The 18,288-nt window shown below is 40.8% G+C and overlaps 1 protein-coding gene across 2 annotated transcripts in view; it reads left to right on the top strand.

Moving 5' to 3' along the window:
- The window catches only part of ubash3bb (ubiquitin associated and SH3 domain containing Bb), a 42,325-nt gene that overhangs the window by 22,833 nt on the left and 1,204 nt on the right, over positions 1-18,288 (top strand). The window contains exons 2-13 of one of the 2 annotated variants that reach the window (XM_046073817.1): positions 12,414-12,467; positions 13,165-13,351; positions 13,593-13,791; positions 14,369-14,538; positions 14,674-14,882; positions 15,113-15,257; positions 15,385-15,508; positions 15,612-15,731; positions 15,835-15,927; positions 16,123-16,267; positions 16,966-17,072; positions 17,205-17,314. In XM_046073817.1, the coding sequence (XP_045929773.1) occupies positions 12,414-12,467; positions 13,165-13,351; positions 13,593-13,791; positions 14,369-14,538; positions 14,674-14,882; positions 15,113-15,257; positions 15,385-15,508; positions 15,612-15,731; positions 15,835-15,927; positions 16,123-16,267; positions 16,966-17,072; positions 17,205-17,314 (1,663 nt within the window). Of the gene's footprint in view, positions 1-12,413; positions 12,468-13,164; positions 13,352-13,592; positions 13,792-14,368; positions 14,539-14,673; positions 14,883-15,112; positions 15,258-15,381; positions 15,509-15,611; positions 15,732-15,834; positions 15,928-16,122; positions 16,268-16,965; positions 17,073-17,204; positions 17,315-18,288 lie in introns of both variants that reach the window. The other variant, XM_046073816.1, reaches the window with a different exon arrangement.

Here is an 18,288-nt window from a genome sequence, read left to right as displayed (position 1 = left end):
TGTTTAAATATGGGGATAACGGTGCAGTGCACATCTTCAGATATGATCCACTGGGTTTAACATATGAAAAGTGACAGAAATAGTTGTGTCTGAAAGGTGTGTGTGCGTGTGTGTGTGTGTGTGTGTGTGTGTGTGTGTGTGTGCGTGTGTGTGGGTGTGCGTGTGTGGGTGGGGGGTTCTGCAGTTATTCGAAACTCCAACAAGCAGATGGAGTATACTGCCGCCTTACGTGGACAAATGCATATAATTGGTTGACAAAGCTTTAGTAAATCAATTAGTGACCATTAATAAAGTAACTACTTACAATTTATAAATCCTTCATAAAGGATCAATTGTTCGAGGTGCACCCAATTTAAACATGAAATGCAAGCACTAGTGTTATTTTCTATTAGATCTGCGTTAACGAAACAAAAGAGACTCAAAGATTAACCTTTGTGCTGTGTTAAAGCCAAAAAGGTTGACCTCATCACCTCTCCTGCTCTGTGTGTCGGTGTAGAACAGGGAGGAACACAATCCTGTGGTTGTACCTCTGTGGATACTGTACCAACCTGCTTCACCAATCTGTTTCTGTTCATGTGTGTATATATAGGTCTTGGTGTTACGTGCCCATGTATCTATTCATGGTCGCGTGTGTGGTCGTTGCATGTGTGTGTGCGTGTTTGTAAACAGGAAGTGTGAGGATGCATGCAGTCAAGGGAGACCGAGCCTTGGGATTTCCCACAGTGACAGAACTGCTCAGCTGAAAGAGGTTTCCCGCCGGTGGGTGGTGTGTTTGTGTATGTGTGTTTCCTTTTACATGGGTGGGCCCATTTGTGGTCTATGTAAATCCAGCTGATACAAAGCAGACCAAAGGAGAGTTTAATTATCACAGTGAAATATATTCATGTGTATGTGTTTAATCCGATCAGATGTTGCACTGCTCAGAGTTTAGGTCAAAGTCTTCTAGCAGATAGTGTGATACGATGAATCGCAAAAAAAACAAACAACTGTAATAAATCAAACTGCATCGTAGCCATCAAAGTGGACCCAACTGACAGGCTCTCATTCTTCAATTATTATTCGAGGCCATTCGAGTCTGGGAGACGTGCGTCAGTGCAGTTGGTGGTATCAGGGCCTGTTTCCACATGTGTTGCATTTGTCAGTGGGAGGAGGCGAAACAAATTAAGGTTCAGCAGTTGTCAGACAATAGAGGGACGGGCTCAGAGAACCCTGAATTAGCTGCCGTCCTCACTGTCGGGACAACTGGCCCTAGCACCTGGTTACTGTGTTTTTTTTATTGAACAAACCAGTTTAACTGTTCCAAGTGAAAATATTATTACAGTATAATCTCAACAGTATAAGGCCACAATACTTAAAACATTCACACTGACTACATTGACTGTTGTTTCAACTTTAATATGCTCTTGTGGAAGTGAACTGTTGCCTGCTATCAGCTGCTATATAAAGCACAAGACAGGCAAGTGTTGCTGACTCAAGCTTTACTGGGGCCCTAGGCAGAAATTTCACCAACCTGCTACGGCCTGTACAGAGCAGTACGACTATGTGTACAATGCTGTTGTGAAGTGATTTTAATGGGACTGTCAATCAGGACAGATGCTGGAAACGTGAAGATGAAGACTAACATCTATAAGAGAAAAAAAATAGTTTTTGCATATTATAATGCTCCACTAAATGGATGAATATATTAACAATGTATTAATAAAACATATTAACAATGAGTTGATATGGTGTTATGTCTGAGAATCCTCCCTGAACTAGTACATGTGAGTATATCTGTAAGATTGTATTTCTGTGACATTTTGGTCATATTACACACTTTCATAAATGCATTTTTTCCCCACCATGGTATCTGAATAGTCTAGTAAAGATCATCTGATGTTTTAGTGTTTTTAATGTTTCATGGTGACTGAAATACTGTTTTATGGCTTTCTGTTCTGATAAGGGATAATTTCGCAATCGCAGTGTCCTTATTATTGTTTACGAAATGTCATAAAAGGTCAGCAAGCAGCAGCTTCGGGGCCAAAATGGTAGGCACTTGTCTGCTGTACTCCTATAACGTTGTCAGACTCACGATCAAAAATAGATCTATGTCTTGTTTTTTTCCCCACACATTCAAGTAACATCACTGAGCTCTCTCTGGAGCTCAAAAGGCTTTATACAACTTGTTTTCCACATGACAGGTAGGTATGACTCCCTAACACCTGTAAGCAGACTTTGAGGTGGAAAACCAGTGGATTTCCCCTTTAAGATTTTGTCACTGTGGTTATTTTGGACATTAACCTTCATGCAGGCTTCAAGAGGGACAGTTGTGTATGTCTGTAGGAAGCTGTTTGGGAGTCAGATTAGTAAAAAAGGAGCTTTACGTTTGCAAAATGGATCACCAAAATGCAGTGCTATAAATGGGTTCTAGATTTTTGACCTTTTTTGTTCCTAAGGTCTTTATGACACATCTCTGATTCACAAAATTACACTGAATGTCACAGTTTATTTCTTAAACTGAATTTGGAACATTTTGGGGGTTAACTAAACAGTGTGGAAAATCAGTGATTAGAGATGTGGGCACAAATGTAAGTAAAGGTAACTTTAGGTGTTTTCTTGCGTTGATAAGAGGGGGTTTATTTTCTCATTGAACAGTGAGTCATGGTACTCCATGATGACACAAAGCCCTACTACATAATAGATGCAGGATGTCTGATGTCTGATTGAATAATCAATAGAAATGATATTACATGGAGTGAATGAATCACTGAAGCAAAAAAAAAGAAAGAATTTAAAATATCTAACAAATGCACATCAGAAGTTGCCCAAGCTCACTGTGTTTGACCAACAGTTGAAATAATACAACTTAACTAAGAGAATTAAAAAATCGTATGACATGAGGAAAGGCTGATTGCTGAGTGATTGCTGAGGCTGAGCTTTGTAGCTGTAGCAAATACCAGCAAATGTTTTAACGTCAATGTCAGGGGAACATCTCGCTTCTCTTAACATGGCTTTGCACTGGGCTCCACAGTAGTATTTATTTATTTAAACAGTTCTATTTAACACCTGATATGGTGGAATTTGTGAGGGCACTATGTAGCGGATACATTTACACAATTTAATAAAACAGTAAATGTAGCACATAGCCTATGTTGACGCTTCTAGTGTTCTGGAAATATTTCACTAACCTAACTTTGAAAGTTAAAGTTAAAGTTGAACCTGAGTTGTCTTTTCCAGAAGTTGGCTTTTATCTGACTTAGCATAATACTGTAGGAAGGAACCAACTATTTGTAGGCTACACAGTAATCCTGTAAAGCAAGCATGCATTATGTATTATTATGAAGGATATTGTTGCAAACAGTTGGAGAATATTCTTGACCACATGTAGATTTTATGCTGATAATATTTAAAGAAGGGTATAACTTTCCGTACCCACTTCCTTTGGCTTTCGGTGTAAAGCTTATTACCATTGTTCATATTAATGTGTGTTGTACTCCTCTGTATATTTTCCTTATGTGTTTGAGGCCATGCTGTAATTGACTTATTTTTAAAGTTGTTAAACATGATGTGCTGTTGATGATGATGATTTACAGTTGTGAGCAATGTTGCGCTGCGTGGGCGTGTTGCTCACTGCCTTGTCTGTTTCTCTTCCTGTCTCTGTGAGTTGAGCAGTTAACCGAGGATCTCTCTATGGTTGGAAAACTTTGCTTTCACATCTCTGTGGGCGAGAGCGAGCAAGTGGTTTTCTCACAATAGATGCCTTGATGACAGATTGTAGACTAGGCTAATTAGATGACAAAAATGTTGAGGTATTGCGTGTCCGAGTATACATCAGCATCTTGCTGCTTAAGCTGAAGCAAAGTGGGGGTTTTTTCCAGCCCCCTAAAAAAGATTGTAATACGTGCATGTACACAGAAGCTTAACCAGTGAATGGATACAGCAGCTCGATGGGGAACAACTTCATTGTGAAGCTGAGGAAAACCAGTGCAGCACTCAGCAGCCTGTAATTCATTTGACATTTTTACTCTATTGTAAAATGAGGAAAAGTCATCCTCAGGGGACATTTTCCTACAAAGACCTTTTATTCAGTCAGCTCTCAACCCACACTGTTCTGTCTGCTCACAGGTGGAGAGGCTCTAAGTGTTTTTGTTGGGACTCTCAGGCAGTGAAAACATCTGTGGAGCAGTCGTTTTATCATGGGGACGCAGGGAGTGGTAACCACCAGAATTTGACAGATACATAAGCGCCGATATTGGCCTTTTGAAAAAATTGTGATATTTAGGGCTGATTCTGTGGATCATTTTCATCCTACCAGTTATTTTGTCAATTCATCTTTTGGTATCCTTTGGGCTCTGCGTAGGCACCTCACCACACCGATGTCACTGATGCTCGGGAGATGGGTACCCATGATCTTCTGAGCAGTTTTAATCACCCCGCTGCAGAGCCCTCCGGTCCTGGGCTGTTTGAAGCTAACATCAAAGCTAACTTCATTTGCTTTGACGCTTTGTATATGTTTGTCACTACAGTTGGTCTGTCACTACCAGTCCTGTGTTGCAATCAAAACTAGCAGCTAGCAAAACCAGAGAAGACATTTACTACTTAGCCAAAATGGTGGCTTTTCTAAATCATATTATCAAGTGTCCCTCCAGTGCTTTTCTGAGACCCAGTTTCTGGACAAACCATGGTAACTGAGGATATTTCTGGTGACAGCTTGATTTTCTGCTGTGACTGCGACTGCTTGAAGCCACTGACTTCTGCTCATCAGCATTAAACTGAGCAGAGTGTCGGGGGTTGGAAGCGTGTGCAGAGTTGCACTATCATCATGAAGACTGAGGGAGTGGTGAGTAGCTGGCCTTTGAGGCTTTGGTGAGGCGGCTCTGTTCCCACCAGGCCTAGCTGATCACTCCCTGCTTTGATCAACAAACCTCAGGCCAGGCTGCTCTACATGCATCAGCTTTCTGAACAGACAAGGTTTGATTTCTTTCATGATTCAAACTGAAATGATTTTGCTCCCAAAAAGGCTCCTTCCTGTGTTTATATGGGATCCTCCTTGAGTGTTTGACTCAGCTTCGGGCTCGCCTTATGAAACATAGCCCACGGCTATGAAAACCCTCAGAGGCACCGGCAGAAAAAGGAAACGTGGGTTATGACAACATGTTTTGTATTTTCAGTTTGTTTCTGTTGTGGTTATTTTAAGGCATGATATGGGAACAGGTACAAAAAAAAAAGTTTATATTTAGCTACCAACTACCTGTTTGTTTGCAATTACAGTTGTTGTCTTATAAAGATTCCCCTACCAATACTGCAAGCAGGAACTAAAATTATTCCACAGGGAACCAGAAGTAACCTTGTAAAACACGTGAAGCAAAGGTCACTCTGTTTCAAAAATGTCACGAACAATTCAGTTTCAAATGCAGGAAACTGCTGTAAAAACATAACAGAGAGAGTAAAAACAAGAGAATCTAGGAATAGACAGCTAGATTTTGAAAGTATCTGACCCAACAAAAATGCTGAAATAAATTGCCTAACCCAGCTTTAAAGGGGCACTGTGTGGGAAGCTTTGTAAGTCTGAGAAAATAACCTAGATGATGTCATCAGGGTTATTTTAGGTTAGGCTTGAGACTTCAGTGATTTGAAAGAAAACCTGCGTTACAAACTGGTGGCAAGAAGTCCGTAATTTGAGGTCTAATGAAAGACACTACTGAGAATAATAGAAGCATATTAAGTGCAAGACAAAAATGCTCAAGATCATTAGATGATTTGTTTATTGAGGCAAGTTATGCAGTACTACATATACCCTGTGTGATTAAGAAATGCTTCATTTAGCATTAGTAACTCGTTACACCACATTGGGTAGCAATACATGCAACTGAAAACTAACAGTAGTACTTGTTCACTCTCACACAGTGATGTGGAGGAAGTTGGCTCAGTCGTCGGTATGAATCCACTTCAACTCAGTGGCATTTGTTTGTTCCCAAGCAAGAGTTGGTTATTCAACATCTGGAACTGTACATTTCTTGTTCTTCAGCCATTCCGATGTAGAATTTCTGTTTGTCATTCGGCATTGTTGCTTACGCTTTAGCCTATGAACTCCGATTCTGCAGGATTCTCTCAGGATTCTCAGAGCCGAATAATGAGGTGATTGAAAACCATACAGGTGTCAGTGCAGCAAAGCAAAGCATATGCAAACAGAGACACTGCTGCCACCACATGCGAGGGTCTTACCGTGGAATGTGGTGTTTGCTTTTCACCAGACATAACATGGGCCGTGCCAGCCACAAATATCCAGTTCTGACTCATCTGTTCATGGGGCATCGTCCTGAGAATCTTTCAAGTGTTTTTTTAGACATTTGACACTCATATTTGTCTTACTAAGCAATGCTTTCTGCCTCGTCTTTCTGAAAGTCGAGTAATAAACTGAGACTAGAGAAGTTGTCCGAGAAGTCTTGTTGATGTAAGTTTTTCTGTGGCTCCCTGGATGATTGTACCCATTTTTCTTTGAAATGGCAGCCATGCCTCTGGACAGCATTTTTGTAATTTGGTGAAGCCTTGCTTTTGTAGCCATTTTCAGGTGTCAGGGTATATACCCTTGAGAGCTGCAAGAATTTTCTTTGATCAGGGTATGATTTGAGTCCACAGCCTGTGTGCTAACAACCTCAACCAAATGTGTAACTCTAAGATGTGGTTGTTGAGGTACTGGTCATGATACAATGTATCATTATGAGATTATGTATTTACGGTGATGAAACTAATGATTGCTGTGTCTGTCTCCATTGTTTCATCTACGCCTTTGAAATGAAGCGCTCATGCAGACCAACCGGAGGCCTTTTCTCCGGACGGATTAACCAGAGTCTGACTAAGCTACCATTAGTTACTGTTGCTACTCCTGTCAAGCTTTCCATTCTCGCACAGCACACGTGCAGCGGATGGCAGATTTAACGCGTAAGTTTTTTTGAAAGCATGGGCCCCCTGAGTTCAGACTGACCGACAAAAGCAGCTTCTCACTTCTAGCCAATGACCGTCGATTTTGTCCGATTGAAATGGCAACTGTCGCTAGCAGATGTTGTCAGGTATAGCTAACTAGCTAAGCTGGTGCTAGCTGCATGTGTTGGTTGAGGTAAACTTTTTAAATGTTTCCAGTCGATGCATTTTAAACAAGAACCTTGTAAAAGGGTCTTAAATGTGCACTTGATGGCAACATACATGATGGCATGCTAAAAGACTGAGGCTGAAGCAAACTGGTCCCAGGAAAAAGCTCAGCATCACAGTTGAACTTTGAAATGAAGAAAGAGTAACGCTGCTTTAGGTTGCTAGTATTGGTAGTAAGCTAGTCAGCCTTACATGTTAACGTTAGCAGCAACTTTTTCCTTCTGTGCAGTCTCTTTTCTTTTGATCTGTACACAGTACATGTGTCATGATAAACAAGGAACAAGGGAAGAAAAATAGCCTCATCTGCTTGTATACATGACCAATCACGGCTGTACTGTTGTCTCAATGGCGTATTTCATTGGTCAAATTCGTCGACGCTTGTCTGGTGATACGCAGCATCTACAGAATAATACACATACTGTCACCTTTAAGCAGCATGGACTACATGTTTGGTCTGTATTTTATATTTCTTATATGCACAAAGTAGTGACATTAAAGTGAGTATCTACAGTAAGTGACACTCTTGTCTTGCACACTGACTAACACGGTGACAAATTGAATGTCGTGTGTATCACAGGACTCGCTTCTCCTTTCCTCTTCTTAGTCATGGTTGTGAAAGCCTGCTGTGTTTCAGTCAGATATCAGATTTTCAATAACACTAAATGTAACCCAGGTGTTAGTTTGTGTGTGGCAAAGCTTTCCTTTATGTTCTCCATCTCTGGCTTGATGTGCTGTTTGTCTGTGTGTGGGTGTATGTGGTTTCAGGCTCTTCCTTAAACTGCTTTCTTCAGCCGCTTGCTTCTCGCACTCCCTTCCTTCTTTCTGATTCTCTCGCACACATATGCAGTGGTATGTAGGTCTACACCGGTGGGACACAGCAGCTTCATAAAAACCCAAGCAGCGGCTAGCACACGAGTAAGCTGACTTTGATGTCTCTAACTGTCTCTGCTGTGGTCAGAACGGCTGCCTGCTGAGCTCACTGTGGTGAAGTTTTGTAGAAGTGTGGGTGTTTTTATTTTCCTATATGATTTGCCTCTTATGTATAATGGCCAGTTGTACTTCAATACACACCAGCAGGAGACAAAATGTTTATTTTAATATACACTGCAAATTATTTTGGTAAAATTGCTCCAGATTTACTGGTTGACCCATTAAAGCTGTAATAATAGTAATTCTGTTGTGAAAACACACACCTATTATAACGGCCCTATTCAAATGTTGTTATCATCTTCATGCTAGCAAAAAGCCTCTCTGCACAAACGCCATTAGCATTAATTTGGAGTCCTGTTTCTGGCAACCTGATGAATTTAAGTCTGGTATCCACTCTCCTTTTTGTTCTGTTTTGGCCTCCACCAACTCCTGAGGAAAATAACTTTAAGTAATAAACTTTAAAGTAATATTAACCGTTGACACACAGTATTAAATAGCGACATTCATATTGTTGTGACAGTATTGTTTTTCATCCATCATGAATAAAACTGGTGAAAACACTCCATGATTAACTTTTCTTAATTCATCTTTGGTCAGAATTATAAAAAAACATGATTGGATAAAATAATGTTTAAGCATAATCACTGGTTTTCAATCCAAGCATTTTAGCAGCCACCTCTAAAGGCCTGTAATAAGCAAATCCTAATACATTTTCAACATGCAGTCATTAATGCACACATATACTGAATGTGTGCCAAGACACAAACGCACACCTCTCTGTAGCACCTCTGCCCGTCCCATCCCACGGGAACAACATCTCACGCCCCTCTGAGGAAGCTGCTTGCTCCCCAGAGATGAAACCACATTAGCATGTACACACTTATCTTCTGAGTGGCAGATTATTAGATTCTGTGGCTCTAACATGAATAATCCGATCTTCAGTTCCTTCTCCTGCTTATCAGCTGAGCCTCCAGGTGTTGCTGAGGTAAGGACGGAGGCAATGAAAAGATAAATCACTGTTCTCTCTGCACCTTTCTTGTCTTTAATCTCTTTGTGAATGCATTATGTAGTCCAGCAAATGAAAATTAATTAGCTGCATGCTTTTTTATTTTGTGTAATCAGGACTTGCAAATCTTTATTCACATTAGTTCAGTATTCACACTACACTCTTTTGGGGGATTGTAAAAAAAAACATTTGGCTTTCTCTGACTGACTGATGAGTCTTCAGTTCACTGTAAGAAAAGATACACCATATCTACTCAATAAAAATGAGGCAACAGATTACAAGCAATATTATTAATTAAATTTCACAATGTATTGAGTAAATATTAATTAAATGAGACCCTTAATAGTAATCCATTTAATATGAGTAGATTCAAATAGAAAACAGTACAGAATTAATTATAACCTAAACATTGAGAACCTAAATATTGAGTTGAATAGTACTAATAAAAATTTATTTAATTCTATATATCAATGATATATAATAGATTAATAATCATCTACACATTAATCTGCACATTGAATTGAATTTAACCAATGCTAACGGAAGTGCCGTCCAAAATCTAACATTTATTCATTTAGCTGACGCTTTTACTCACAATTGCTATATATGTCACGCACCTCTGGAGCAATTAGGGGTTTAGTGTCTTGTTCAGGGACACAATGGGGGATTGAACCCAGGTCTCTCAAACCAAAGGCATGTGTCTTACCCATTGCACCGTCACCACCACAGGATGCCTTTCCAGCAATAACCCCCAATATTTCTCTCTGTGGAAATGTGTCTAACCTTAACATTAAACCCAATGATTATTTATATATATATATTATATATATATTTGATATTTACGCAATTTCATAAAAACATACTAAGGATATATCAACACGCAAAGGACGTAGGAACCATGATAGCGGAAATGCTAACCCGCATTCTTCAAAATAATCATTTGACTTCGATACATATGAATTCAAAATATATAATGCTGTTTTCATATTATAGTGCAACAAAATCACACTACTACATTAATAGCCTTGACAACAGAAGCCAACTTTGTGTTGCTGCTGAGTCTCTTTTTCTGTGATAGCTCAATTTATATCGTAATATACCACTACATGCGTCCTTCTTACTAGCCGCATGATAACAAAATAAGTTTTTTTACCTTAGTCAACCAGTTAAATTTTGCAATATTCAAATGTCTTGTGGATGATAGCCTGCTGCATTTAAAAAAAGGCGCACTTTGACAAGAAGTGCTTTTCAATTAAAATTTGCCTGATTACATTAATTTGAATTCACTCAATATTCTCTCTATTTGGAATTAGACAAATATAATGCTTATGTTTTATTTAACTACAATGGGTGGATTTTATTCCAAACATTTTTATTTGAAATGTAATTAAATATTTGCCTGAAAAGGAAAAACACAATCATATTGAATATATTTTACATAATACATTAATCAAATCTACAGGACCACAGAATCATTTCTTACAGTGTTGTTCAGCCAGAGAAAGCAGACGTAATCAGACGTAATCATGACGACAGCAGAACATCTTGATCTGAACTGTAAGCTTCTTCAAATGGATGAATAACTATTTCCCAGGTAACTGGGAGTCCTTACTGATAGTTGAGAGAGGTGTCATCAACATAGGAAAGGAGTCTATGTTTATATCTTCCTACACAGGTTATGTATCATCTTCCATGCTGCTTTGAAGGAGCCTACAAGGCAGTGACGCTTCCTCTGACTTGTGATCCCTATTGTTCTGCCTCCAGACTTTGTAAGCTGTGCTTTATTCACATCTTGTCTTTCTCAGTTACTGGTTGTGACATAAATGTACAATTACTCATTGGTTCACTCTGACCTTTTGGAACAAAAGGTGGGAGTGGAAAGACTTATTAAAAATATTCTGCCTAAATGAAAGTGTTGTTACCTTGAGGTTGGTGCATTCTGGGTGTATCACTAGTGGGACAAAATGTAACACTGGCCATGGGAAAGGCTGTAGTTGTCGTTGCATAAATCAGGAGATTTATCTGCTAGAGCTACCACACTGTTAACACGTACCAAATGTGGAGGCAACTTACGTGATAAGTGTTGAGAAATTTCACCGTGGGCAAAAATGTTTGTACAGCAGATGCACCAACCAGCAGATTTACTTCATCCTGCCTAAAGCCACGGCACATTTGTGCACGGTTAAAAGATAAAATGCATTCACTCAAGCAGCAAGGACACAGCCATGTCAGAATGGGGATTCTGAAATATTTGTGTAAAAGCACACTGTTGAATTATTAAAAAACCCATCAACTTAATTCAGTGGCATTATTCAGTAGCATCACAACACAGTGTAATTCCCTGGAAGTATGTATACTGGTTTACCGGGTAATCTAAATGGAGTGGAAATGTTTTTCTTTGATGAGGTGTAATTTTTACACCTGTACTTTTTCCTGCTACGTCAAAATGATTTATTCGTTAGATTAAAGTTACACTTGTCAACCTTTTTAAAAGGTAACTGGGTTTCCCTTTAACACTAGGTCAAATGACTATGTTTAATGTAAAAGGTGTGACTCATAGTGACAAATCCACAGAGATTATCACCAACTCTGCAGTACCCCTCTGCTTTCAGGAGAGTTTACGTGTCTTTAAGCTTATTGTTTTTTATTGTTCAAACTATAATGAAGTCAAATAAATCAGTCTAAACTAACTGACAATAAATGTTTAGATATAGAAACAAAAGCTGACAGAAAATGTTACTTCCGCTGCTGTGAAATGCAGTCTCCTCTAAGCTCTAACCAGTGAGAGAGAAAAATGCATTTCCGTGTATGAATGTAATGTAATTGTAATGTTTTTCTGTCTGGTTTGCTGAATTTCTGTTTAGATATTCACTTTAGTCAGTAAAACCAGGAAAACGCTGAATAATTCACCAGTTTTCTTTTTCCAGTGGCATTGTTTGTACTCAACTCCAGTGGCACTTCTGTTCTGTCATTTGTGAACCTTTCCCACACAATTTCCTTTTCCTTTAGAGCCTTCACTTGCATCTCTCACTGTTTACAGAGTCAGAGTTTCCACATAGGTGTGGATCCAGAACACTTCTCCTTTTATTTGCCATCTGCTGCCAGAAAACTCCTGAGGATACGGGACTCCTGTACAGAGCACAACATCAATGTGTTCCTCTGCTGCTTAACTCATTCAGACAGTGAAGTCACTTCTCAGGGGCTTCTCATTGCCAAATTGCACTAGTCATACATCGTTACTGCGCACGTTTCATATACAGTATTTGACGAGTAACCTGTAGGTGATAGTTCTTTTTTGTTGGAGACATAATTTAAATTATTTTTCTTTCCCTGTTGTGCTCTTTTACAGACTGAAAGCTCTGGTATCAACAGGAGGTCGAAGTGTGCAAGCAGCATGTGACTGGTAAGTATACAGTATGTTCACACATACACATCTCAGGGCAGGCGGAAATGTGTGCTATTCTGCCCTCTGCTGTAGAAGGCTGTTAAAGGAGTTTGCACATTCAATACCAGACACTTAATACCTGTCTTTATGATTATGCAAGGATTTGAAGAACAGTCTGCTCATTTTTTTTCCTATTGTGATCTGGATCTCTTTTGAAAAACAATGCAATTCCAGTACTATTCGCCAACTACACACTGTAAGAAATAAAAAATAAAGCCTGTTTTGCCCAGTACCACGGCATTTGGTGACAAAAAGTCCCCAAAGTTATTGTAGAGCAAATAAAATCATCTGAAATGTTGAATGAAGGCCAAGGAGTTTATTCATTCAGAATGTCTGCTGTCATTGCTGCAGGGGAAGGCAATGTTACCGGGCAAACACGCAGGGCGAGGCAGAAAGTTTTCTGTCCCAGAATGCCAGTTCGAAACAGGAAGTGTTCCAATTATAAAGGAGCTGTAGGGCTCATATGTGGCAGCCTTGGTGAACTGGTCGTGCGGCTGAAATCATTAGCATTCATGGCTGTGTACTTACCCAGTTCTTCTTTCTTGATTATATTTGTGCCACAAGCGATTTGGCAGATTTTCTTGAAAACTTTCCTCACAGCACAGCAGACCAGAGACATTTACCTCTCTCTCTCTCTCTCTCTCTCTCTCCACAGGCTGTTCTCCCATGTGGATGACCCGTTCCTGGACGACCCTCTGCCCAGGGAGTTTGTCCTCTACCTGCGACCCAGCGGACCGCTACAGAACCAGCTCTCCCACTTCTGGCAACAGAGCCGGGTGACTTGTGGCAAAAACAAAGCCCACAACATTTTCCCCCACATCACCCTGTGCCAGTTCTTCATGGTGAGTTGGAGAGGTGAACAGAACTTCAGCTGATACTGTACAGTTTTATCAAGGTCGAGGGTTAAAGGTCATCAAAGGCTCTTAGCTCTAAATGTAATAATATAATTAATATCTGAACTTTTCAACTCACTGCTTCCTCTCGTGTGTCTGAATGACAAAGAGCCGGTACTTTAACAGAAAGATAAAGTGACCAAATTGTGCTTAACTCTACGTCCCCATCACCCGCTCTCCTTCCACACAGTGCGCAGACCAAAAAGTAGAAGCTCTATGCGAGGCCCTCCAGGCCACCGTCCAGCAGTGGCGGGGTCGCTTTCCCAGCCCGCTGCCTCTAGAGCTCTACACATCCTCCAACTTCATTGGTCTCTTCGTGGAAGAGAAGGTGGCCGACATCCTCAAGCAGTTTGCAGCCGACTTTGCCACAGAGGCCGCCAGGAAGGCAGGTAGGAACCACAAGCGTTAGGGATAAGGGGCACGCGCCATGTACCCACAATGCCCTGGGTTTGGAACACGTGGAGGATGCTAGCTGCATGTCTTCTTCTTCTATCTGTCCCATCTCTATCTTTATCACTGTGTGTTGTTGAGTGTTTACTGTAGAGTTTGTCAGCAGCAGCTCGTCATAATCACCATGTAATGTGTGGTGACCGCCTTTCTTTTCCAGCAGGGGCGGTAAACGATTGGTCGGGGCGGCGGTCACATTGGGTTATTAGGGCACTCACTCAATCTGTCACTGTAACTTTTTTGTAAACAGAGGCTGACTGCCAAACAGTATTTCAGGCAGCTAAGTGCCAAATCAGATTAAAGCTCCCGTTTCTGTTTTATGGTTAGGAGATAGTGAGTCATCAAAATCTGATGTGGAAATGTTGAGCGTTGTCAGTTTTCACCTCTGATGCTTTGTGCAGTTTTACCCTTGGAATATTTTGTATCTCCGTACAGATAACAGAAGTTGCAGAGTTTGTACTTTCTTACGGTGAATTGTTAGTGTGACGTGCTAAGTCCTGTCTCGTCTTTCCACTCCAGAGGTCCATGTGGAGCCTCATAAGAAGCAGCTTCATGTAACTCTGGCTTACAACTTCCCCACCAATCACCTCCCATCACTGGAGAAACTGGCCAAGGGCATCGAAGTCAAGCTAGGCTGTGATTGGCTGGCAGTCCTGTTCTCCCGGGACATTCGTTTTGCAAACCATGAGGTAATATTCATACTAACAACCAATGTTTCCAGGTCACAGCTTCAACAGCATCAAAACATACTGACAAATGAGTATTTGTTCTAAAAGTTAATAAGTCACCAACAGTTGTCATGCCCCTATCTGTCCCATCGGCAGACCCTGCGGGTGATGTACCCCTACGTGCCTCAGAATGAGGATGAGCTGGAGCTGGTTCCTGGCGACTTTATCTTCATGTCTCCAGTGGATCAGAGTAGCACCAGTGAGGGCTGGGTTTACGGGACCTCGCTGGCCTCTGGGCTGTCTGGCCTGCTGCCTGAGAACTATGTCAGCCTGGCCGATGAGTCCGACACCTGGGTCTTCCATGGGTGAGCAGAGCGTCTCGTACTGGCACAGGAGGTCGGAATTACCCAAACAATATGAACAGATTTAAAAAAAGCCTAAACGTCATGATACAAAATACTCATAAAACAACTGTTTGACATTGAAAGAGTATAAAGTAGGTCTTTAAAAATATCTTTACTATTGCCTAATATTTCCCCAGCTCATCTAATTACTGCATACAGTACCTGATGTCTCTTCTGCTCGTCCTCCACAGCTCCCATTCATTCTTCAGCTGTGGGCCCAGTGACAGGACCAGTAAGGAGAGAGGGATGTTTGATGGACTGCTGGACAGCCGACGCCCCGATAACACGAGTCCTGGAGACACGCCCACCCTCAGTCTCATATGTCATCCAATGCAGGTACATTTGTTTTTACGTTGATTGAATTCAAAATCCATGTAATACTGAATCTGTGAAAATTAACATGTATACTAGTCTGTATACACATTTTCACTAAACCTTGTAATCCGCCTTTCATTTCCAGCAGGTCCTGCGGATTAGCGGTAGTCACTCCAGGCAGCCAAAGAGGACGCTTTTTGTGTGTCGGCACGGTGAGAGGATGGACGTGGTCTTTGGCAAACACTGGCTCTCCCTCTGCTCAGACAGTAAAGGTAAGAAAGCTAAAGGTGGAGGCTGAAAGTAGGAATAGGTCAGAAAGATTGGTCTCGCGGAGTATTTCACTGCACTGAAACCGTGTTTGTCGCTGGTCTGCAGGTAGATATGTACGTTCCAATCTGAACATGCCTCCCAGTTTGCCGCTGTGGGGAGGACAGAGAGACTATGACATGGACGCTCCTATCACTGTGTTTGGATCCACGCAGGCTCGACTTGTGGGTACGTCACCTGTATAGATCTAAATAACGTATGAGTACACCTGGAGTTGTTGCGTTGCATTCTGAATATGAAGCGTGTGTGTGCTCAATATGTGCTTTTCCAGGTGAGGCCCTTTTAGAGAGTAACACAGTGATAGACTTTGTGTACTGCTCTCCCTCTCTGCGGTGTGTTCAGACTGCACAGAACATCCTGAAAGGTGAGAAGAGTCTCCTCGACAAAGAATCCAACATTCATGAATTGAATCTCAGTACAAAGCGGAGTGGATTTTAGTAAATGAACTATACTGTCATTAAAGTGTTGTGTGCTGAGGATGCAATGGTGTTCTCACAAGGGCCCGTTTTGTTTTTTTACTTTTAAGTTAAGCTCTCATGAATTGTGTTTGTGTAAACAGGTATGCAGCAGGAGGGCAAGCTGAAGGTACGGGTGGAACCGGGGCTTTTTGAATGGACCAAGTGGGTTTCTGGGAACACCCTGCCTGCCTGGATACCTCCCACTGACCTGGCTGCAGCCCACTTCAGTGTAGACACAACATACAGGTGATACAAACACACCTTGTGCAATTAATTGAAATTACAATCTCTGGATCACAGGTTAGCATAGCTTATCATTATAGCAATATTAAAACGTGCAAATTTCTTATCAGGTACAAACTGCCCATGATATCTGCATGACAGAGTGTGAGGGTGAAATCAGCGTAGATGATGCCCACGCCACTTTTAAATGGTTTGTGTGGGAGCATTATGGGTAGCAGGTGGAAACAAAAAAAAAAAAAGCGGCAGAGTTACAGACAAGACATGAGCAATATGGAAGCAACATTTCAAAATGCACTGTTTTGCAATTTGTGACTTTCAGTCGAATTAAAGACTTTTTCCAGTCATATATTTTGTCTTCGAAGATTTCTTAAAAATAAAAAAAAATAATGTTAAAATATCATCTTGTTCTCGTGAACTTAATATTGTGTGTCGTCTTGTGAGCTTAGTGTGTAGTCGCGCTCTCAACAACTATGCACTCTGCTTATTTATTATTGTTATCAGGTTTAAATGGTGTGTACATTTGGGTATATGTTTCTGTAAATACGTTTGTACAGTGTTCATGCAATACCTGCCGCTGAAGCTGCGTTGTCCTCCTTTAAAGCTCTGTAGTGCTGAAGTATCTGTAGATAGTTTTTAGTTGTGTGTTTTATTTCATTTTATACGTTTCCTAAAAACTAATTCTTATATGTGTCTCCTTACAGACCTCTGATCCCAGTCAGCAAGCTCGCTGTGTCTGAACCCTATGAGAGCTACATGAGCCGGAGCTACCAAGTGACCAAAGACATCCTGTCAGACAGCAAAAACACTGGTAAGAGACACACAACACGCTCCTGGAAGAGGTTCTGAGCTTACAGAGGTGAGCTTCGGCTTTATTGTTTTACATGCTCATGTGTTTGTCCACTGCTGATGTTGCATCCTGCTCGGTTTCCACCCTCTGTAGGAAACAACGTGCTGATTGTAGCCCACGCTTCTTCCTTAGAGGCCTGTACACGCCAGCTGCAGGGCCGCAGCCCGCAGAGCGCCAAGGACTTCATCCAAGTAGTCCGAAAGGTCTGTTCACTGCATATCTTTTTTTTTTATCTAGTCCATCTGATTTTCTTTTTCTTTTGTACATCCCACTTTTCTATCCATTCATCATTACTTCCATGTGGTTTCCTCAGTTCCTCTCCCCATGCCGCCCAAAAGCAGTGCTGTATACACTTAAAACTCCAGAAATGTAAGGAGTCCATCTATAAATAACTGGAAAACAATAAATCAAACTCAAACCAAGTTGTTCAAATATTCAAATAGATTTAGTTTTAATTAATTTGACCAGTAGAATGACGTCATGAAATGACTTTTTAGAGGTTTGGGGTACTTAAGCATGTCTTATTATTCATTATTTGTCAGCTAGATAGGGGGGAAAAGATAATTTTGCATTTGCTGTAGGAAATAAATGACCAATTTAGATGGCCCATCAGTTGAAATTAATGTGCTTGCCAGCATCAATATTGCTAAAAATCAGCTCTGTTTAAGACATTTTTTCCTTCTGATTGTAAGCACATATGAAAGTCTCCAACTCCAACTTGTCCAGTTTGACCAGTCATGGTATACAAGGAGGCCACTGCGGACCTGCTTGTTCTTGAATGCTCATAACTAGTGGCATCATTTGTGGATTCCTACCAGACGAAACTTCCTCTTTAGATAACAGTTCTTTGTCGGGTTGCTCATTAGTGGGAAACTGGGTTTGCAAGCTTTTGTTCCTCAGGTCAGTGAGTCTGCATGTTCTCCAAAAAACAAACTTGTTTCATTTTTTGAGCCACTAATTGGACATACACATAAGCATTTTGAGATTTTGTCTTCTTCTTATCCCACATTTTGAAAGAATACTGTAAAATGTGAATTTTAAAAAATGTATCAAACAGTACATACGTATGTACATGTTTGCATGCTTTCTGCACCAAACATACGTCAAACATATCACCACATATCACCACCACAGTTAGATTTGTTCCCTGTTATCTGGACTTCAACAAGTGACGTTT

Source organism: Micropterus dolomieu, linkage group LG17, assembly GCF_021292245.1.
Source record: "Micropterus dolomieu isolate WLL.071019.BEF.003 ecotype Adirondacks linkage group LG17, ASM2129224v1, whole genome shotgun sequence".
Taxonomy (NCBI): Eukaryota; Metazoa; Chordata; class Actinopteri; order Centrarchiformes; family Centrarchidae; genus Micropterus; species Micropterus dolomieu.
The sequence above is the reverse complement of the archived record's forward strand: the minus strand, read 5'-3'. Positions and strand labels throughout refer to the sequence as shown.